The following is a 22,793-nucleotide window of genomic DNA, read 5'->3' as shown; positions in this document are numbered from 1 at the left end:
CCTCCTCGGACTGTCGTGAGCCCCACCGCGGGGCGTGGACTTAACATCGGAGCGGATCCCTTGCCTGGGATCGCTCCCACGGCGGCCTGCAGACTTACCATCAAGGGCTCGCAGTTTCGGGAGAGGCTAGTCAGGAACTCCAACGCCGCAGAAGGTTCGACCAGCTCTGACGCGAGGTTCGATCGCCCGGCTCGGGGGAGCTGACAACCCCCCGATGCAGGAGCTGAACGCCTCGACGTGGAGGGCCCAAACGCCGACGACTGCAGGAGTCAAGACCGTCCCAGTCAATGGAGGGCTCGAAGCCCCCTACCGAGGAAGAACAAAAGGAAGGACTTTATTTCGCCTTTCATCACAGTGAGGAAAGTGTAGGAGTCACAGTGGTGGATGTTCATGTTAAAATTTGTTTTTGAGTCTGTTGCTTTTAATTGTATGACTGACCTGGCCAGTGAAATTCCTCATATGTTGCAAAACATACTTGGCAAATAAAATCTGATTCTGATTCTGAATTGACATATTACCATTGGAATAATTTATCAATAATTCAAAGAATCAAGCAGAACTCAATAACGAGGTACTGTTAATCATCACTGTCCAGTCAATAAGTAATAGAATAGAGTGGCCACATTTTATAAAATGAAATTGGTTTTGGTCTCATTCAAATCAATTCAATGAAACTCAGGAATGTTCTGCAACAGATAGAAAATAACTAGAAGCCCATGATTTTATGTACCCATAGGTTTTCTGACAGTTTGCTATTTAAAAAGAGGTGAAATCTCATTATATCCTGTCACAACAATTTATTTCTTTGCTTTGCAAACACCATTTTATGATGGAAAAACTCATGTTTGCAACCAATCTAAAATTCTAATAAGTACATTATAACATTTCACAACCTCATCTGCAACATCACCATAAAAGCAACAACACTGTGCACACAACCATGACCGTTTTAATATATACTGTATTTGTTTGTACAAAAAGTTACATATTACTCCTAAGATTGAGTTGGTGTTGTGACAAATTCAGCTAATAAGATTTCAGTCACTTCATCAGATTCAACATATCACCAGTCATGAGATGGTTGATAAATGTCATTTGTGCTACCATGTAATTATTTAGCTACTTTGAGTTTTGGAAGCTGCCTCCAGCAACAATTAAAACCAGGTGCTTTTATCCAATATTCGGCACTTCGTAATCATATACATTATTTATTTTATAACAAATTAGTTGTATTAATATATGTATACATTAAAGATGTACATCTGAGTCCATTTACATTAAATTGACAAATTTTCAGTTTTTGTATTGTAATCCCAAAGTTAACGTATATTTTTTGACACGTCATCAAGAAATCCCATTTTTAGCAGTTAAAATGACAGTAATATGATTGTATTTTATCCATGTTTTTGTTGCTTTCACCCGCTCGTTCAACAGGAAAGTGCCTCCAAAATCAGTTTGAAACCCTGAAATGTCAACCTACAACTTTTGCCTCCACATATATTGCTTGACTTCTTCCAGTTTTGCTTTGGTTCCAAATTACAGCATCAGCAGTCTCTTTTGTCTCTGTTGTCTGCCATCGAAATCTCATGCACAGGTTTTACCTTGCGGACAGTAGCTTCGTATTAAATTTATTTGGTTCACTGATGCCAAAAGCTGGAACATTTGATAAAAATGGGATTTCTGATCTGTCAAAAAAAGGCCTTAAAGGCCAGTTGTCCTGGTAGCAGCACTAGGTTACTGTTGCAGGGATCGGACTGGTATCGTATCCTGTTTCTTTATATGCATTCATTACATCCCCGATTCATCTGTGGGCTCTCTGATTTGATCTCAAATAACATCTTATCGAATCTCCATCTCTCAGAAATTCCAGCAGGTCCTTCATCCCATTGACTAAACTACAATTGTTGGACTATTGTTATCATCCTTCCCCATGTCTCTTACTATCCCCGAGTTGTTTCCCGCTCGGTAAGATTCTTAGCTTTGTGTTAGTTTTAAATTCTGTTGAAGGACACGTTGTGCATTAACCGGTTTGTTGTCCAATCCTTACTGACTTGTGGTATATTCTATTCCTATAGCCCTTTTCCAGTTTCCTATGTTTTTGTTGGATTTTTTGGGAAAGAAAGTCAATTCCCTTTGCTCCCCTCACTAATAATTTTCTTTGCATGATAATTGCCAAATTTGTTCTAAGCCTTTTACTAAATATTTGATGGTTCTCAATTACAAAAACAACTTGTTTTTCTTTTTATTCTTTTAAAACCTGTTGAAAGTGGTTTATTCTTGACCCACTCTGAGTAGCTTTGCTGCAGACTTTTCTATGATTGCTATGAATCTTGAAATTGGTCAAAAAACAAATGGTATGACTAATCCGAGATGTACGTTTTTGTTTCCACTGACAGATGGAATCTATGTGCACTGCTCTACCTAGTGGCCCAACACAGCACAAACAACACTCACTAATAAGATATTTGAGCAACCAGCATCTTAAGGTCACATCTCCCTGCATCTGAGCTGTTTCTCAAAAGGAAACAATTTTGCACATTCCAACTTAGAAAGTATTGGCCAGGGAGAAGTATAGCACAATTTTATGGAAACAATAAAATAGCTGAGGAGTTAAAATATGCAAGCTGTTTGAAAATATTTAGTTTGCATTCCCTTAATCTTAAAGGTAATTTAATCATAGTTTTTTAAATGATAAATCATTTAATAGGTTAAGTACATACACCTCAGGCAGGATTGAATCACCTGTTAGATATTTTAGTGCTGTGGCCTTCTAATCCTCACAAATCTTATTCAAAATATTTCAAGAGTCAAGTCAAGAGAGTTGTATTGTCATGTGTCCCAGATAGGACAATGAAATTCTTACTTGCTGCAGCACAACAGAATATGTAAACATAATACAAAACGGAAGATAAAAGTTCAGTGTGTCTGCAGACTATAGACCATATATACACAATAAATAGATATAGTGCAATACTAATAATAGACTGTTATTGTTCAGAGCTTATTTGATGCTGTGTTTAATAGCCTGATGGCTGTGGGGAAGGAGCTGTTCCTGAACCTGGACATTACAGATTTCATGCTCCTATACCTTCTTCCAGTTGGCAACGGTGAGATGAGTGTGTGACCCGGATGGTGTGGGTTTTTGATGATGTTGGCAGCCTTTTTGAGGCAGCGACTGCGATAGATCCCTACGATGGCGGGGAGGTCAGAGCCGGTGATGGACTGGGCAGTGGTCACAACTTTCTGCAGTTTTTTCCGCTACTGGATGTTCAATTTGCAAAACCAAGCCACGGTGCAGCCAGCCAGCATGCTCTCTATTGTGCACCTGTAGAAGTTCGAGAGAGTCCTCTTTGACATACCGACTCTCCATAATCTTCTCAGGAAGTAGAGGCACTGATGTGCCTTCTTTATAATTGCATCAGATTGCTTGGACCAGGAAAGATCTTTGAAAATATGCACGCCCAGGAATTTGAAGTTTCTTACCCTTTTCCACCATCGTCCCATTGATATAAACGGGATTGTGGGACCCTATCCTACCCCATTCCAAAGTCCACAATTAGTTCCTTGGTTTTGCTGGTGTTGAGAGCCAGGCTGTTGTGCTGGCACCATTTGGTCAATCGGTCGATTTCATTTCTATACTCCAACTCATCACCATCTGTGATTCATCCCATTTAGCAACTTTAACGATTTACAGGATAGGATTTCCATTCCCTTTGTCCTGCTTTCACACATTACACGTCCTTATCTATGTACCTTTCTCTCCCCTGACATCAGTCTGAAGAAGGGTCTCGACCCGAAACGTCACTCATTCATTCTCTCGAGAGATGCTGCCTGTCCCACTAGGTTACTCCAACATTTTGTGTCTATCTTCGATTTAAAGCAGCATGATAATTCATAATTATTTTAATGAATTTTGTTTATGGGGTGCTGCATTCCATTTGGTGCCATGATTAACTTTGTAAAATTAAGCTGGGGTGTTGTTGGAGTGTGCAGCGGAATAATACACCGCTGAGGTCAAATCAGTATTGCACATCCATTTATATTATAATTTACCTGCTTTGCATAGTGCAAGAAGACACCATGATTATAAATCTGTGATTGCAGAATGTTCGTAACGAGTCCGTAGGAGTCCGTTGATATATTGTAGCGGCTCGATATGCCAGCCATAGGTACTTGGGGCTATTTTTTTACTCGTGGACATTTTTCATCATGCTGAAAAAAAGTCCCGACTTACCTGATGCCCCGAGTACCTACGGCTGGCATAACGAGCCGCTACGATATATCCACGGCCTCCTACGAACTCGTTACGAACATTCTGCGAGTTTGAAAACTCGGGAGAATTTGTGAATAACTCAGGAGAATTCATGAATAACTCGGGAAAGTGGGATAGGCCCTTCACATTGAGACTAAGTAGAGCACATTTATCACTGTGCTGTCTGAGAAACAAATTCACAAAAGCCTGTTCAGGCCTTAAACATTTTGGTCTGTTTGGGCCAGTTGACCTGAGTGGGAACCAAGTAATTACTGGCGTGGTTCTTAGCAGTGAATGTCCAATCGTGTTCCAATATTTAATTTAATTGTGTTTAAGTTTGCCTCTGGCATCAGTGTGTCAGTGTATTAAATCTCCTTTGCGATCCAAATGCTTTGAACTGAGAGATTTATTTTCTTGACAGTTTACCTGTGGATAATTGGATTACTGAGTATGATTGGATATAATCTAGGATTGTACACTTTTATGAATACCTGAAATGTTGCCTGGCCTTTCTTATTTCACTACTTGTATAAATTTGATGTCCCAAACTCTCATGTTAGGGCATGATATGTCTCTAAACTAATAAAGACTAAATTGAGCTTCCACAGCCCACTTTAATACAGAAATCCAAAGGTTCACTATTCTCTGGATTGCAAAGTTTATTCTCACATCTATTCTGAAAGACTAATCCTATTTTTCAGACAACATGACCTGTCATCGTCCCTGCATTTACTGTGTAAGACGCCCCCGTCCCCCCGGTTCTTCTTACCAAGCTCTTTGTCCAGCGACAGTATAAAGAGGCTAGCAGTTGATCAAACATGGAGATATCAAGGGCATGGGAATGAGGTGGGAATTTGGGATTAAGACAGGAAATCAGCCACGATTGAGACATAACAGACTGGTAGGGCCAAATTGCCTCCTCTTTCTCTTACTTCTGTTTTAAGCAACACCCAGAATGTAATGTTAAAGCGGAACATGAAGTAATTCATACAGCAGCTGACCAGGCCATTCAGGCTCATGTCAAGAATAAGAAGGAGGCATGGGGCAGGTATAGGCAGTTAGATTCAAGTGTATCTCTGAAGGAGTTTTGGGAACTGAGGAGCACAGTAAAGAAGGAAATCAGGAGGGCAAAAAGGGAGAAAGGGTTAGCTCTTGAAGATAATAGTAAGGATAACCCAAAGAGATTTTATAAGTACTTTAATGCCCCGTCCCACTTAGGAAACCTGAACGGAAACCTCTGGAGACTTTACGCCCCACCCAAGGTTTCCGTGCTGTTCCCGGAGGTATTTGTCAGTCTCCCTACCTGCTTCCACTACCTGCAACCTCCGGCAACCACCTGCAACCTCCGGGAACCGCACGGAAACCTTGGGTGGGGCGTAAAGTCTCCAGAGGTTTCCGTTCAGGTTTCCTAAGTGGGATAGGGGCTTTAAGGGAAAAAGGGTAACCAGTGTGAAAAGGCTGTCTCAGGAATCAAAGCGGAAAAAATGGCTGGGCTCCTGGAGCCACAGGAGATGGGCAAAGGACTCAATGAGTATTTATTCTCTGTTTTTACTGTGGAGAAAGACGTGAGGACTGGGGAACTTGGGGCAACCAATGGAGCTGTCTTGAGGACAGTCAGTATACGGTCTAGGAGGTGCTGAACGACCCAACGCATATGAAGGTAGATAAATCTCACAGGCCTGATCAAATATATCCGAGAACATTGTGGGACATTAGAAAATAATTTGCAGGTGTCCTTGCTGAGATTTGAGATCATTAAGTATGAGTAAGGTGCCAGTAGACTGGAAGGTGGCAAATGTTGTGCCTCTATTTAAGAAGGACTGCAAGAAAAATCATGAGAATTATAGGCCAGTGAGTCTAACATCTGTGGTCGGAAAGTTACTAGAGAGTAGTCTGAGGGATAAGATATACATGCATTGAAATAGATAAGGGCTGATTTTGGATAGTCAGTACTGTTTTGTACGTGGGAGATTGTGTCTCAAGAATCTGATTTTAGTTTATTGAAGATGTAACCAAAAGGTTGATGAGGGCAGAGCTGTAGACATTATATATATAGATTTCAGCAAGGCGTTTGACAAGATTCTGCATGGTAGGCTGCTCTGGAAAATTAGATTGCATGGGATCCAAGGAGAGCTAGCCAACTGGATAGAAAATATGCTTCATTGAAGCTAGCAGAAGGTGATGATGGAAGGCTTTTTTTCAGATTGGAGACCATGTGACGTCGTGTGCCACGGTTCGATGCTGGGCTCATAACTCTTAGTTATTTATATCAATGATTTGGATGAGAACGTACATGGCATGCTTAGTAAGTTTTCAGATGACACAAAAGTGGGTGGTATTATGAATACCGAAGATGTCCATCAAAGATTACATCTGGATCGGTTGGGCAGGTGGGCTGAGGAATGGCTAATGTCCTTTAATGTAATAAGTGTTGTCTTTTTCAAAATCTAAACAGGACCTACATAATGAATGGCAGAGCTCTGGGGAGTGTTATGGGGCAAATAGATCTAGGAATGCAGGTACATAGTACCTTGAAAGCAGTGTCACAGGTAAATAGGGTGGTCAAGAAGACCATCGGCATATTGGGCTTCACCTGTCGGAGTACTGAGTAGACGTTATAAGGATGTTACAGTTGTAGAAGACATTGGTGAAGCCATAGTTGGAGTATTGTGTTCAGTGTGGTCACCCCGTTATAGAAAAGATATTAAGATGGAAAGGGCCCCAAAAAGATTTACAATGGCCTGAGATATAGGGTGAGGTTGAGCAGACTAGGAACTAGGGGGACTAGTGTAGCTGGGACATGTTGGTCGGTGTGGGCAAGTTGGGTGGAAGGGCCCGTTTCCACACTGATTCACTCTGTGACTAGGAGTTTATTCTTTGTAGCACAGGAGGATGAGGGATGGTCTTATGGAGGTGTATGTGATCATGAGAGGATTAGATCGGGTAAACACAGTCTTTTACCTTGAGTAGGAAATCAAGAACCAGAGGATTAAGGTGAGGGGGAAAAGATTTAATAGGCACCTGAAGGGCTACTTTTTTTAGCAAAGGGTTGTGGGTGTATGGAACGAGCTGCCAGAGATGGTAGTTGAGGCAGGTATTATCACAACATTAAAATAAACATTTGGACAAGGATAGTTGCAAGGCTACGGGCCAAATGCAGGCAGGTGGAACTAGCGTAGATGGGACATGTAGGTTGGCGTGGGCAAATTGGGCCGAAGGGCCTGTTTCCACGCTGTATGACTCTAGATATGTGATCATTGATCAGTGACTTTCCACCTGAACGTTACCTTCTGAATTTGTAGTCGGCAGGGCAGTACTCTGCATATCGCCAACTTGGATGTGTTGTGCACACTAACGTGCTGTTAGTGCCCCCCTAAAACTGTCCAGTGAAGGTGATTTCACTATATTGTTGTCTCGTTTATTCTATTACTATTACATTATTATTCCAGAACATGGACACAAAAACCTGGAGTGACAGGCAGCATCTCTGGCGAGAAGGAATGGGTGACGTTTCAGGCGGAGACCATTCTTGAACCTATCCTTTGGATGCTCTTGCGTGGCACCTTTATGCGTGGCAGAAGGAGCGGTGACGGGGCACCTTTATGCGTGGCAGAAGGAGCGGTGACGGGGCACCTTTATGCGTGGCACCTTTATCCGTGGCAGAAGGAGCGATGACTGGGCATCGTCCCACCTCCGCTCGGCGGCGCTTGTTTATCCGGTGACGTGGGGGAGGCCTCGCCCCTCACCCGTTGCCGTGGTTACTTGCGTTTCCGGTTTCGCTCCGGTGTGGGGACGTCAGCAGGCACGCGGCCGGAAGAGCCTGAGGCTCAGAGCCGGAGCCGGAACGCGACCGCGCGGGGCGGGGGGGGAGAGGGCGTCGAGCGGCCATGGAGGTAAGTGGGCGACCCAGGGCTTCATCCAACTGCCCTGCTGCCTTCGGCGTTATCTGGCGTAAAGGGGCATTCGGTTGTTTATCACTTTCATGCCAAAACTGATATGATCATCAATACTGCGGCAAAACCTGCTGGCCTGATCTGCTTACGCATCTGCATTGAATGTGACTTGTACAACCACATGCCACTGATATACTCAGGCTAAATTAGCAAAGGTTTACATTTTAACAGTATTGACTGCACCATTTACGTGCAGGATATTTATACAGCAGATTTTGGAGGAACTAAACTGTCAGTCATTTGAGATGCAATGAGGCCCACAATTAAATACTGATGCTCTTGGAAGTAGCTCTATCTCGGACAGCAATTTAAATGTGCCATGCAAAGGTTAAAGTTCATTTTCCATCTTACGAACAAAGCATTCATGCACGCCTATAACAAGCTGTTTTTGCTTGTTGACCTGTTTGCATTTACTGAACCATTAGACTGCCTTAAACAAAAAAACGTATAAGGTTGAACTTTTTGGTTGTTGCCTTGACACAAAGCTTGCTGTTTCTAACGTTATAATTAGCCTTATAGTGGAATTTGGGAACTTGTAGTTACATAATGCCACCCCCAACACACTACTATAAATGTATTAGTAGTTATGACCTGTAGTCAATGCCAGTTTGTTATTGCTTAAGGTAAGAATGTTGTGATGCTGAAAGAACTTCCTGCTGTACTCCAGTAAAATTATGTCCACCTGCTTTTCCAGCTAACCAGTCAAAAAACATCTTACTTATTGTGGTCTATTAATATTGCACTTGTATCAGCTAATATTATGTAACTGTGTCCTAAATTGGGAATAATAATAATAATATCTTTTATTGTCATTGTACATCAGTGCAGCGAGATTTAGTATGCAGCTTCCAACCGATGTAAAGAAAAGTAAAATAAATAAATAAGCTGTGTGACGTGACCATCCGAGGGAGACAGTCCAGGGGGGATGGGGGGGCACAATATCACAATTAAATCCATGTGATATTTTGGTTCAATTGGGTTGTATTATTGGTTCTATTATAAATTAGCCTAGCCATCAATAATGGTAAATACATAATTGAAAACCATTCAGAGTCCCTTTGTTTTGAATCTGAGTAATATATTAAAATAAAATATCAAGTGTATATTAATGGAATCTGATCGAAACGCAAGCAGCCAATTCCTTTCCAGTAGCTATTAGCTCATTCCGTCTGGAATCAGGGAAAGAAGCAGAGCAAGGTTTATTGGTGTTGTCACATTTGTATTGCAGTCAACACTTTGGGATAGCATGACAAATGGAGGTTAATCTCAAAATGAAGTACTGTGGATGGCTTGGCTAATTTATAATAGAACCAATAATAGAACTCAATTGAACCAAAAGATCATGAATATAATTCCCATTTTAGGGCGGCACAATGGTGCAGCAGTTGAGTTGCTGCTTTACAGCGCTTGCAGCGCCAGAGACCCCGGTTCGATCCCGACTACGGGTGCTGTCTGTACAGAGTTTGTATGTTCTCCCCGTGACTGCGTGGGTTTTCGCAGAGATCTGCGATTTCCTCCCACACTCCAAAGACATACATGTTTGTAGGTTAATTGGCTTGGGTTTGTATACTTGGTATAAGTATAAATTGTCCTGAGTGTGTGTAGGCTTGTGTTAGTGTGCGGGGATCGCTGGTTGGTGTGGACTCGGTGGGCTGAAGGGCCTGTTTCTGCACTGTATCTCTAAACTAAACTAAATCGATGAACAAGGAGCTGGAATAACTCAGCAGGTCAGGCAGCATTTCTAGAGAACATGTATAGGTGACATTTTGGGGTGGGACCCTTCAGTCTGAAGCAAGATTTGAAAAGTTGCAAACTCCACTGTTTCACCTGGAAGGTCTGTTGAGGTCCCTGGGTGGAAGTGAAAGAGGAGTTGTAGGGATAGATATTACATCTCCTGTGTTTATTGGTGAAAATACCTGAGGAAGGTGGTGGGTTGGGTGGGAAGGGATGCAGGATTTGCAGAGGGAGTGGTCTCTACGAAGAAGTGTGGACTCGGGTGGATGCAACTAGTTGTGGATCATGTTGAAGGTTGGAGAAATGCAGTGTTGCTAACTACCTTAGTGTGGAAATAAATGTAATTTGAAAAGAATATTCCTTAGGACAGAGTCCCTGATTACAGAGAAGATGAATCATTTTCAAATGGTACTTGTAAAGATAGTGAATTACTTGCAGGTTTCCTTTATTGTCATTCAGACCGAAGTCTGAACGAAATTTCGTGCCTGCAGTCATACATACATACATACATACATACAATACAATAAAAAAACCCAACAATAAACACATATTAACATCCACCACAGTGAGTCCACCTAGCACCTCCTCACTGTGATGGAGGCAAAAGCTTTGATCTGCAGTCTCTTCCCTCCTCTTCTCCCTCTGTGCTGAGGCGATACCCCACCGGGCGATGTTAAAACAGTCCCGTGGCTCAATCACCGCGGCCCGGGGTGGTCGAAGCTGCCGTCCACCCAGTCCTGCTGACGCAACCGCTGGCTCGAGGCCGAACCCCGGACTCAGGTCACCGCCGCCAGAACACCGTCCCAGCCACCGGAACACAGTTCCAGCCCCGAGCCGGATCGCCCTCACGTAAGTTACCATCTCAGCCTCGCGCCAGGCCGCCCCGACATGGGCCCTGCTCCTCCCTCGGGCTGGGCCGCCCCGACATGGGCGCCGCTCCTCCCTCGGGCTGGGCCGCCCCGACATGGGCGCCGCTCCTCCCTCGGGCCGGACCGCCCCGACATGGGCACCGCTCCTCCCTCGGGCTGGGCCACCCCGACATGGGCGCCGCTTCTCCCTCAGGCTGGGAGAGCCGTACCTCCCCGAGCTCGGCCACTCCGACGGGAGCACCATTCCTCCCTCGTGCTGGCCGCCCTCACGGGGTCGGCACAGCCCCTCACGGAAGCACTGTTCCAGCACCGAGCCGGACCGTCCTCACGGCAGCGAGCTCAGGGCGAGTCCTGTCGGGCTCTGCCTCCTGAGCCTCAAGGTCGCCAGCTCCGCCATTAGGCCTCAGCACAGACGGAGGCAGAGAAGGGAAATACGACAAAAAAGTCGCATTCCCCCCGCAGGGAGAGACAGCAGACCCTGTTTCAACCCCCCCCCCCCCAAAACACACACAACTAAAAACCAAAAAACTAGACTAACCAAAACGAAAAAAACAACACAAAAAAGCAAAAACAAACGGGACTGCAGGTGAGCCGCTGCTGCCAGTGCAGCGCCGCCACTTCCGGGGTAATGGCGGCCCTTGTACATACTTATTAATGATAAGTATGTACAAGGAACTTGATTTCAAAGGTTCAATTTAAATTGCAGTTATAGTATTTTTCAATTATTCATTACAGGTGAAATAAAATCTGTTGGCAATACTGCGAGTGTTAGTATCATGTTAAAACGTGCTATCAATGATGCATGTTGTAAAGCTTCTATTTCTTTTGCCCCACAGGAGAATGGCTCAGATAATGTGGCATCGCCAGCAAGCTCTGCATCAGGAAAATCTAAGGTTTGATAATTGGAAACATCCTCTGGAATTTCTGAAACATTATGCAATTTCTCAGAGCTTCTTCCCGTACTAAATATTACTTGTATTTGTGAATTGACATTGAAATATGTCATGTTCATACTAATTCATATTCTGTTGTATTTGCAGCTAGACACTCTGTCAAAGGAAGACCTTATAAAATTTGCAAAGAAGCAAATGGTCCTTTTACAGAAGACAAAGTCAAAATGCACTGGTAATATGATTTTACTGCAGATCTTGGAAAACAATTGTATAATCATGTATTTTTAAATGATCAAAGCATGTATCCTTTTCTACCTTGAATAGTGAATACTATCCAATGCTGAGATTGATTGCAGGCAAAAGATATAAATTATTTTATTGTTCATTCAGCTCAAAATAAATTAATTTTGATGGTCTTACTTGTGCTATTATAACGTTCATATGATAATATAGATGTGATTAGGCAACCCAAATGAAAAACAACGACACTTGCTTCGATCCTGAAAACCTGTCCCTTTTATGTAAATTAATTTTCAGAGAATGACATTTGCATGTTGAATCCTTGAATTTCCGTTACTAAAACTGTACTGTCTATCCAACTCCAAACTAACCCTACTTTCCAAATAGCAAGGTAGTTTTTACAATTTATGCATAACAGAGTGAATGCATGGATATCACTCTTCTGCAAACTGAATTCATTTTATTGGGCAATTATAATATTGACCCAAAGTACGTCCCAGTAACATAATTACATTTACAGTTAAGGGTGCCTTACCATTTGCCATTTCAATATTTCTGAATAAATACACTGGTCTGTCAGTTCTTCACGGGGCTTGTCATAAAAGTAGATATAATTCAAATCATAGGTAGACACAAAAAACTGGAGTAACTCAATGGGTCAGACAGCATCTCTGGAGAAAAGGAATAGGTCTCGATTCCTTTTTGGGTCGAACCAAAATGTCACCGATTACTTTTCTCCAGAGATGCTGTCTGACCCGCTGCGTTACTTCAGCTTTGTGTGTCTATCTTAGATTTAAACCAGCATCTGCAGCTCCTTCCTACACATAATTCAAATTATTACTATCCTGTACCACCCTTTCTAATTCCCACTCCTCTGTCTCCTACTCCAGTGTTTCAGGTCAGCTCTCACGCCACATGTTTTAGGTTTCTGGATTGGCCATATTCCCCATCCTCCGATGTTTCTTCATCTGGGTATTTTTCGACTCACACTATTTCCTGTGTTGTTATGGAGAATTGTTAGTTACCTCACCCCAACACTCCTCCTCAACTATGCTCTCCAATTGCAAATGATCCTTTAATCTGGAATTTGTTCCTAAACCCACTACCTTTTCTGTCTACCTATTCACCTTCAAGGCCTAGTAAGCTCACATCAATTTGATTATAAATTTGGTGATCCAATCTGTTATCTGCTTTATCTATATTCTTTAAACTATTGATGCTTTGAAGAGCCTTGGCACAATTTTGTACATTGAATGTAATATGTGTAAGTTATTGTTTCTTACTACGTTGTTCTCAGTGTTTCTTTTTAATTTGTCAGACTGGTTCATAGAACTTACAAATTATTATACCATTGATAAAAATACATCTATTGATTAGATTAGATTAGATTAGATTTGTTTATTGTCATTCAGACCTTTCGGTCTGAACGAAATTCTGTTTCCCTGCAGTCATACATGTAATTTTTAAAAAAATGACAAAACACGTAGTCAACGCAAATTTAACATCCACCACAGTGAGTTCACCAAACACTTCCTCACTGTGGTGGAAGGCAAAATCTTAAAGTCTCTGGCTCTTCCCTCTTTGTTCTCCCTCTGCGCCGAGGCGACGGTTCAAACTCCGCGGGTGGTCGCTGCCTCGCCACAGCTCAGAGGCCGAGTCGGGTCTCCGCTGCCGCTGCCTCCGCCACAGCTCCAGGGCCGAGTCAGGTCTCCGCTGCCGCTGCCGCCGCTACAGCTTCGGTGCCGAGTCAGGTCTCCGCTGCTGCTGCCGCCACCGCCAGCTCCAGGGCCGAGTCAGGTCTCTGCTGCCGCTGCCGCCGCTACAGCTTCGGTGCCGAGTCAGGTATCCGCTGCCGCTGCTGCCGCCAGAGCTCCAGGGCCGAGTCAGGTCTCCGCCGCTGCTGCCGCCGCTACAGCTCCGTTGCCGCCAGCTCCGCCATTAGGCCTCGGCGCAGACGGAGACGGGGGATACGACCGAAGAAAAAGTCGCATCCCCCGAAGGAAGAGGCCAAAGCATGTTTCTCCCACCCCACCCACATACATATACAACTTAATAAAACAAAATTAACTAAAACATGACAAGGAACAAAACGAAAGAAAAAAAAACAGACGGACTGCAGGTGGGCCGCAGCTGTTAAGCCTATTGATGCTCCTGAACACATCATCAGTGATGTACCTGGAGTCATTGGGTGTTTCGGGTCTTTCAACATGACCGCTGCCCTCACTTCCTCATAACCATCATGATGTTATTAATTCCTTACAATTTCCACTTTTTGTAAACAATTATGTTTTATCTCAAAACTGTATGTTTTGTGTTTATTCCACATGCTTAACTCATTAATATTTACTCATGGGGTTTTTTTTACAATATATTATCGAATCAAGGTCATTCTATTAATTCTTGTTATATCATTTCAGTACTGGAAAATGAAATTGAACAGCTGAAAACAAAATCAGCTATTGAAGACAATGATGCAGTCATCCAGGTAATGTCTAAGAAGCAGATTATTTGTAATGTTAATATTACTTTTTACAAGCTGCTCAAATGCACATCATTGTAACTTGTGTGCATAAACAGAGTTCAATTAAACCTTCTGGGTAATGTCATTTTATAATTTTGTAAACTTAAGGTTCTGTCATAATTTGTAAATTTCATTTTCATAGTGATTATTAATTGACTTCTGACTAAACTAAGTATTAAAAAAGTGATTTTTTTTGTAAATCATAAATTTGATGTATTGCTTGTATTGTAATGTTTTGTAATGGTGTAAAACTGTAATGTTTTGCTTCTTTGATCAGGAACTTACAACCAGGCTGGACACAGTACTCTTGGAAAAAGCAGAAGCTCAACAAAGTACACTGTCTCTGAGAAAAGCAAATGAAAATTGCAAAGAAGAATTGAAGGTAGTGATTAGCCATTTATTGTGTCCCTGAAAATAACATTTAATGCAAATTTTGTGTGCATTTAAAAATACTGCATTGTATATTCTGTTCATCAGCATTTTGAATAAGAGAGGATGGATTATTTGTTCATTTATTTTGGCCTCCATATATTAAGCTCCAGTTTTGCTTTTCAACACTACACATTTAGTTTAATCATTATGCTTTGGGTACTTCAATAGATTAGTTAACTTAGCTGAATAATGCACTGATATTGGTATAGCTTACGCCGTTTCAACAACTATATATTGCTGAAATTTTCTATCTGCCTTGACATTGTTCAAACAAAAATTGTATAGATGGAGAAAAATATGTATTTGTTTAGTTTTAGAACTTTACACATCAGATTGATTATTTTGTGATCAGCAATGGATATTGTAAGGCTGGTATATGCTAAGATACTCTTGGGCATAATTTTTTTTGAAGAAGGTTTCTTTAACGATGCTATAGGTAATTTCTTCATTTTACCTAAAACGTTTAGTTTAATATTAGCTCTACATCAATACAAGATGAGCAGAACATGTGTCCATGATATATGAACAGTGATGACATTATTTTTTATCTTTTCAGGATGCATTGTCAAAAGAAGCAGCTCTCCAGGACGAAATTGAACTGTTAAAAAAACAGCATTTAGACAAAATTGAAGCCATATATTGTGATTTAGAAACTACTCGAGCAAAATACAAAGATGAACTGAACAGGTTAGAAATTGAACTTCAGGAGTCAAATCTCAAACACATTAACCACATTGGACAACTTGAGCAACAGCTTGCAGTCTACTCATTGCAGCAGAATGAAACAAAGAGGCTGGAAGAAGAATTAAATGAAGTTAGAAAATCTTCTGATTTTCAACTGAAACGGCAGCTGGAAACAATCACCAAGGAGCAAAAGGAAGAATTGAAGAGGATGCAAGAAGTTCATATGAACTCTGCCTCTGAGCAGGAAAGTGAAATGAAGAACATTCAGAAAACCCATCAAGAAGAAGTGGCACTATTAACACAACAGTTTGAATCTGCTGTCATAGCACATGAACAAGAACTTAAGATGTTGGAGCAAGATTTAAAAGAGAAGCATTCAAAGAAAGAGAAACGTTTTGAGAATGAACAGATTGCTAATATTAGCAACTATGAGCTTCAGTTGAATCAACTGAAAGATCAGTTAAGAAAAATGACAGGAGAGCAAGAAAAGGTTCAACGTTTGCAACAAAAGCTTCCAAAAGAATCAACCTCTGACTCCAGTGAGCAAATCAAATATCTTGAGAACTGTGCGAAAAAATTAGAATCGCAACATAGTTTGAGGCAGAATGAAATTGCATACTTGAAAGATGAAAAAGAGAAAGTAGAAATGGAACTGCAGCACGTGAAAGAGGAGTTGTTTCATGAGAGAGAGGATTGGGAGTTCAAGATAAATGAACTCCAGCTGTCCAAGGAAGAATATATGAGCATGGTTACCAAATTGACAGATGAACTTCATTCTGCCAATCACAGTTGTGAAAAGGCAGTCATGCAGCATACTGCTGAAATACAGATTGTAATGGAACAGCATAAAAAAAATATTTCGGTGTTAGAGCAAACTTTATCTTCTGCAGCTGAAAATGAAAAACTTGAATGGCTTCGTAAGGTAGATGACTTGACCAAGCATTGCCAAACATTATTGGAAGAGAAAGAGGAGGCAGAGTGTCACTATGAAAACTTGTGCAAAACCATGGAAATACTACAGACCGAATTAAGAGAATCTGCTTCAAAGATTAGCCATGAGTTTGAGATTATGAAACAGCAGCAATCTGATGAAATTCATGACCTGCAACAGAAGCTCAGAAAAGTTTTTAATGAGAAAGATTATCTTTTGGAGTCGATCAACAAACTGCAGACTGAAGTTGCGGAGGCTAAAGAACTAAAGCAAATTGCAAGTAATTTTCAGGAGAAGAATGAAGAGTTGGCATTGTCAATTCAGCTGAAGGAAGCAGTTGCCATTGATTCAAAAGAGCAAGTAGATAATATAATGAGAGAGAAGGAGGAACTAACAGCAAGAAGCGTTATCTCTGAAAAGTCAATAAGTGAATTGGAACAATCTCTCAAACAAGAACAAGGTAACTGTGCAGAACTTCAACAACAAATACAAGAACTCAGTAAGGACAATTATGAATCGCAGCAGAGAGTGGATGAAATGGCACTTTGTTTAAGAGAGGCAGTTTCAGAAAAAGATAATTCCTGTCAAAAATTAAGTGAAGTGGAAACCCGACTGGAGACTATTAAAATTGAGAAGGAGCATTTGGACTCTCAGACAAAAAGCTTAGAGGAACTGTTTACAAAGTTAGAAAAAGAAAAGGAATCTTTGCAAAACGAAATAGCAAGGCTGAGTTTGCAAAATGAAAACATGGGATCAAATGAAGAAAAATGTCATGATCTCAATAATCAACTACAAGCTTTAATTGAAGAAAAGAAGAGCTTAGAAATAGCAGATAAACTTGGAAAACAGCAACTTTTTGATGTCAGATGTGCAATAGTTAATATTGTTGAACAGGAAGCTTATAGTTTTAGAAATGATGGTCATGAGGTGGGTGTAATTGAGGCAATGCAATTACTTGAAGAATATGTGACAAAAATGAAGGATGAAAAGCAATCTATAGTACAACTACATGATGAGCGCATACTACATTTGCAAGAAGAATTGCAATTACAGAGCGATGCAAATAGAGATCAACAGGCTGAACTTGATTGTTTAATCGATGACCTCAGGAAAGAGAAAACCCTTTTGCAAAAGCACCTAGATGAAGCATTGTTTGATAAGGAAGGACTGCAGAGAGATCTGTTAGAGATGCAGAACCTAAGTGAAAAAAATAACCATGAGAATGAAGATCTACTGGTTCAGATTCAGAATATTACACAGAAGCTTGAAAACTTGGAAACACAAAGGCAAGAACAGAGTGAGAAAACTGAAAAAGAAATGGCACAAGAAGGAGACGATAAATTGAAGCTCCAGTTGAATGAAAAAGAATCTGAGCTATTAAAATGCAGAGAGGAGCTTGAAAAATTGAAGGTATTTAACATGAAAAAATTAAATATACTGAATAAGACTAAGAATAAATAACTGGTGGCACAGAGTGCAATGTTGACATTTTATGTTTAAAAAATCTTTCTGTTGGCTATGTGGATCCAAGTCTAAGCCAAGCTTCCAGCAAATATTATTAGTCACTTAGCTGAAAAAAGTATTAAAGTATTGGTCCTTTGATAACCCAACCTTTCCAAGGTATGATGATTTAAATTTCAAAGGAAATATTGTTGTAAATAGAAAATCTCTTCAGTTTATTATTTTCTTTTGAAGACATACATTTCTTGGTGCATTGAATTTACTTGATATTAGCCAAACTGATTTTGGAATATCTTTTATAAAATTCTTTCTCAACTTATTTTTCAACTGTGGAGATTTTGTTGAAGATATATTTTTACTTTGTTGAATGTCAAAGGCTTTTAGTTTCCCTTTTTTTTGATCAATCACTACCTAGCTTTTGTGTGACACAATTGCTTTTGCCATTTTTACTGTCACTGTCAATTTTATCCAGGTCTTGCACCATGTAGATTTGGGCTGCTTCATTTATTGAAGAGTTACGAATGGTATTAAACATTGTGAAATTATCACCAACATTCAATTGTATGATATTATCGTGGATTCAAGATTTTTCATGAAGTCTCTGAAGATGGCACTTCCCACATTTCCTGCATCTGCAATTATTTTTGTTTTTAACTGCAGATGCAGGAATGTGAAATAAATGCAGAAAAAAATGCAAATCTTCAGCAGGTCAGGTACTGTCCAAGGGTCCTTCAGAAAAATACCTGAATACTTACTTTGTCCTTTGTGGAATAGATAATATTTCAGGTATGTACAACTGTGAAATGTTAACTCACTTTCCAGATACTGCCTGACCTGTTGTGTTTCCAGAATTGTCTGTGCTTGTTTGTGCAGTGATCTCTTTGGATTGGGGTGATTTAATATCAAATAATAGTCACATTCATCTTGTCCCTTTGTGTAACTCCACCTGTGCTGTATTTTCCCCCAATTCCCCATTGGCTTCAGTTTAACAGACCTCCCTGACAATGTACCAATAGGCCAGAGGACATTAGTTCAAATTCCTCTATGCTTGTGGAACTTGAGAAAGCTAGTATCGGCATGGTGATTGAGAAATTTGACATTCCGAAGAAGTAAGCCCTTCAGTCTGAAGAAGGGTCCCGACCCAAAAAACGTCTCGTCCTTTTTTTTCCAGAGATTCTATATGTGAGTCCAGATCAACATCGGCTGGGTTGATCAGCAGCTACCTGAATGATCTGGATAGCAATTCAATTCCAGTAAACTGCAATGTTAGCAAGGATCCTGGCTGTAGTACTGAAGAATGGTGCTAATGAAGTAACCATGGCTTTTAAGTTTATAACCGCTTTTGATGCTCAATGTTTGTTTTATGGGACATTTTATTTCAACCTTTTCTTGTAATTTCTGAGTACCATTCAAAGTTTTGTCAAATTATTGAATTCCTTTGAAATTACAAGCTGGTCAGGAAGAGATCCTTGAACAGATTGATTTATCTTGAGAAAAATAACGCACTCAGACATATACCTGTAAATTCCAACTCTTTTTGAATCTCGTAAATTGAGAAATTAGACTTGATTTTATCATTTGTGTCTGTGATATGGTTGTAGTTGTCTCTCTTTATATGGATGAAATCTTGAATATGTTCAGTCAAATATTGGTAGCTGATGAGCTACAGTATAAAACCATTTTTGATTTTTCATATCTTAAATTGAATATTGGGCTATGAATTCAATATTTACTTTTGTTTAGGACAACAGGTAGTGTCTAGCTGTTCGATTGAAGACTGTATTTTGTTTTCTGTTTCAGGAAATTTTAGAATGCAATACCCTTCAACTTAAGGTTAACCTTTTGTTTATTGTATTCGATACAGGATTTGATGCTGAAAATCTCCAGTGAAGAGAACACCTTAAAAAACACAATTGTAGAACTGAATGAGAAAGTGGGTATGTTTCCATTTCAGTACTTTTTGTTCTTGGTTAAGTATTGGTCAATGTACCTGAACGCCTCTAAAAGAAAACGTGATGAATGTTAATAATACTCAACACGGTTAGTTTTCATTTATTTATAATTGGGTCACTCGGGTGATGAACATCGTAGACATCGCAATCTCTTTATAAATCTGTCCAACTCTATTGATAAAAATGAATCAAGTAGTACTTCTAGATGTATTAAATAGTATTGTATTGCATTTCTTTATCTTTTAAAAGAAAAGTATCTAAAATTACAGATTTGTTGTAGATAGACACAAAGTGCTGGAGTAACTCAGCAGGTCAGGCAGTGTCTCTGGAGAAAATGGATGGGTAATGTTTCAGGTCCCCGAAATCCAATGCTGCAGATTTTTGGCTCTTGAGTAGAGCAACTACTCGTGGATAAAAACGTTTTTTATGTCTGGCTGTGCTTAGACAATCCGGAGTCGCATTCCAGAGGGAAGTGATTCAAAGAGTTTGTGGCCAGGTTGAGAGGGGTCAGAGATGATCTTACCCGCTCGCTTCCTGGCCCTTGCAGTGTACAGTTCATCAATGGAGGGAAGGTTTGCAGCCAATGACCTTCTCTGCTGATCGGACAATTCGCTGCAGCCTCCAGGTGTCGTGCTTGGTGGCTGAGTCAAACCAGACCATGATGGAGAAAGTGAGAACAGACACTACGATGGCCATGTAGAATTGGACCATCGTTACCTGTGGCAGATTGTGCTTCCTCAGCTGCCGTAGGAAGTACATCTTCTGTTGTGCCTTTTTGACCGTTGTGCCTTTTGGAGTTGATGGTAGCCCCCCATTTAAGGTCCTTGGAGATGATGGTTCCCAGGAACTTAAAAGACTCGACTGATGTGACTGTGGTGTTGTTGGTCAGTGGGGTGAGGGGAGGTCTCCTAAAGTCTACAATCAATTCCACTGTCTTAAGAGCATTGAGCTCTAGGTTGTTGCGACAACACCAGGACGCCAACTGTGACACTTCCTGTCTGTAGGCAGATTCCTCCCCATCCTGGATCAGTCAAATCAGGGTTGTGTCGTCCGCAAACTTGAGAAGCTTGAAAGAGGTGCCTGTGGAGGTGCAGTCGTTGGTGTAGAGAGAGTAGAGGAGAGGAGAGAGTACGCAGCCTTGCGGTGCTCCTATGCTGAGGGTTTGCGGGTCCGAGATGTGCTTTCCCAGCCTCACATGCTGCTTCCTGTCTATCAGGAAGCTGGTGATCCACCGACAGAGCAGTTCAGGCACAATGTGATGTGTAAAATAATGTGAATGAAACTTGCTTCTCAAATTTCACACAATTTCAAATTAACTTGAACCTAGATTGTTGATTTGTATAATATTCCACGTTTTTATTTGAGCATCCTCAAGAAAGCAAGGGGGGGGGAGGAGATGTGTGGTTGGCTGTGGAGAACTAAAAGATAGCGGTTAGCTTATTTAGAATGTTTTGATTTCAAAACAGTTGAACTTGAAAAAGTAAGCAATGACAAGGAAAATCGAATAAACAAGATTAAAGCTGTGGCGGTGAAAGCTAAAAAAGAACTTGATGCCAGCAAAAAGCAGGTAGGTACCCAGTGATTTTTTTTTTCCTCTCCTCTTGAAATTAATGTTGTTTAGGAGTGATTTTTGTATAAAGAAATACTTCCTTTTCGGCTAGGTCCTACTCTTAACAGAAGAAATGGAAATTGTAAAATCTGAGCGAGATAAACTGTCGTTTTCCATCAAGGACATTATGCAAGGATCTGACAACTACAAGGTATTCTTTCTAACATTGTGGAGGGGAATTGTAAAAGACAAAACAATGTATGATGTATGTGCTTTCGCTTGAGAAAGTGGCATATCAAGTGGGTAGTGGACAACCATGTGTTGTTTTCAGAATATCTTCAGATGAAATGCCATTATACAGGCTTAGGGAAGTATATTAAGAAAATACTAGCAGTTATGAAATAATCAGAATACCGCAGGTGTTGATAAGGTAAAATGAAAGGGAAATTTGGAAAGATTCCTCTGATTCTGTTGTATGTTTTCTTGGTGGTTATGCAATTTGCTGGGAGGAAAAATCAGGATCAACAGACACTGAGAAAGTTAATGAATAATCACTCTGAATCTCTCTGATCTCTCTTAAATATCTAAATTTTAAAAATTGAATGAAGCAACTTAGTTGTCATTATCATCATGACCTATTCCGACAGCAAAAGAACTGAGATAAAGTGACTCAACCAATCCTGTCATGATAATTAATGTGGGGTATAATTTCTACTGGTGACTATTTGTAAGATTTAAACTGAATTATGGCTCTTTCATGCTCATATTTTAATACTTATCCTGGTAATCATATCTCCATTGCATAGTTCTTATTTGTAGTCAGTTTTTGCCTTGGATTGTTTAATGTATTGGCATTGTCGGAAAATTTTGAATGATGAAATCTTGTGAAGCGTACAAGATGTTTATAGTATACTAGACCAAGTTGGATCCATTGGGTCCCTGTCACACGGAAGGCCTGGTCCCCCAACGCAACCCGTTCCCCCAACACAATATTTACCCCAATGCTATATTCCACCACTCGCCCATAACCGACAACTGTGCAGGGGCTGGGATGGCATGGCATGGCAGGCAGGCAGATCTATTGTCATGTCATCGGCGAAAAAAACAGGCGGTTTGAATTCAAATTTTGATGGGATTTGTGAACATTTTAATTAACTACTCAAGAAATAAAGCAGGGCATTTTCAGGTAAGCCGATTTTTGCCTGCAGGGGGTAAATCTCTATTGGAATATGTAAAGAACTTTCCCATTAACACGTCATTTCTTCGAGTAGATGTGATTAACTCAAATAAATACACACGCGCGCGCGCGCACACATGCTCAC

General features: G+C 40.7%; 1 protein-coding gene and 1 long non-coding RNA gene across 3 annotated transcripts in view; one reads left to right on the top strand and one right to left on the bottom strand.

Annotated features, from left to right (window-relative positions):
- The window catches only part of LOC129698160 (uncharacterized), a 52,608-nt gene extending 44,706 nt beyond the window's left edge, over positions 1-7,902 (bottom strand). The window contains exons 1-2 of one of the 2 annotated variants that reach the window (XR_008723626.1): positions 7,540-7,902; positions 99-306 (exon numbers count right to left, since the gene is read on the bottom strand). This is a non-coding gene — a long non-coding RNA (uncharacterized LOC129698160). The remainder of the gene's footprint in view (positions 1-98; positions 307-7,539) is intronic. The other variant, XR_008723627.1, reaches the window with a different exon arrangement.
- A 162-nt stretch (positions 7,903-8,064) lies between these two features.
- Positions 8,065-22,793, top strand: part of LOC129698159 (GRIP and coiled-coil domain-containing protein 2) — a 40,959-nt gene continuing 26,230 nt past the window's right edge. Inside the window, exons 1-9 of the mRNA XM_055637096.1 lie at positions 8,065-8,145; positions 11,645-11,701; positions 11,849-11,933; positions 14,359-14,426; positions 14,740-14,844; positions 15,451-17,919; positions 19,835-19,907; positions 21,389-21,489; positions 21,584-21,682. Coding sequence (XP_055493071.1) covers positions 8,140-8,145; positions 11,645-11,701; positions 11,849-11,933; positions 14,359-14,426; positions 14,740-14,844; positions 15,451-17,919; positions 19,835-19,907; positions 21,389-21,489; positions 21,584-21,682 — 3,063 coding nt within the window. The 5' untranslated portion in view covers positions 8,065-8,139. The remainder of the gene's footprint in view (positions 8,146-11,644; positions 11,702-11,848; positions 11,934-14,358; positions 14,427-14,739; positions 14,845-15,450; positions 17,920-19,834; positions 19,908-21,388; positions 21,490-21,583; positions 21,683-22,793) is intronic.

Source organism: Leucoraja erinacea, chromosome 6 (genome assembly GCF_028641065.1).
Source record: "Leucoraja erinacea ecotype New England chromosome 6, Leri_hhj_1, whole genome shotgun sequence".
Taxonomy (NCBI): Eukaryota; Metazoa; Chordata; class Chondrichthyes; order Rajiformes; family Rajidae; genus Leucoraja; species Leucoraja erinaceus.
This window is presented reverse-complemented; position numbering and strand designations above follow the sequence as displayed.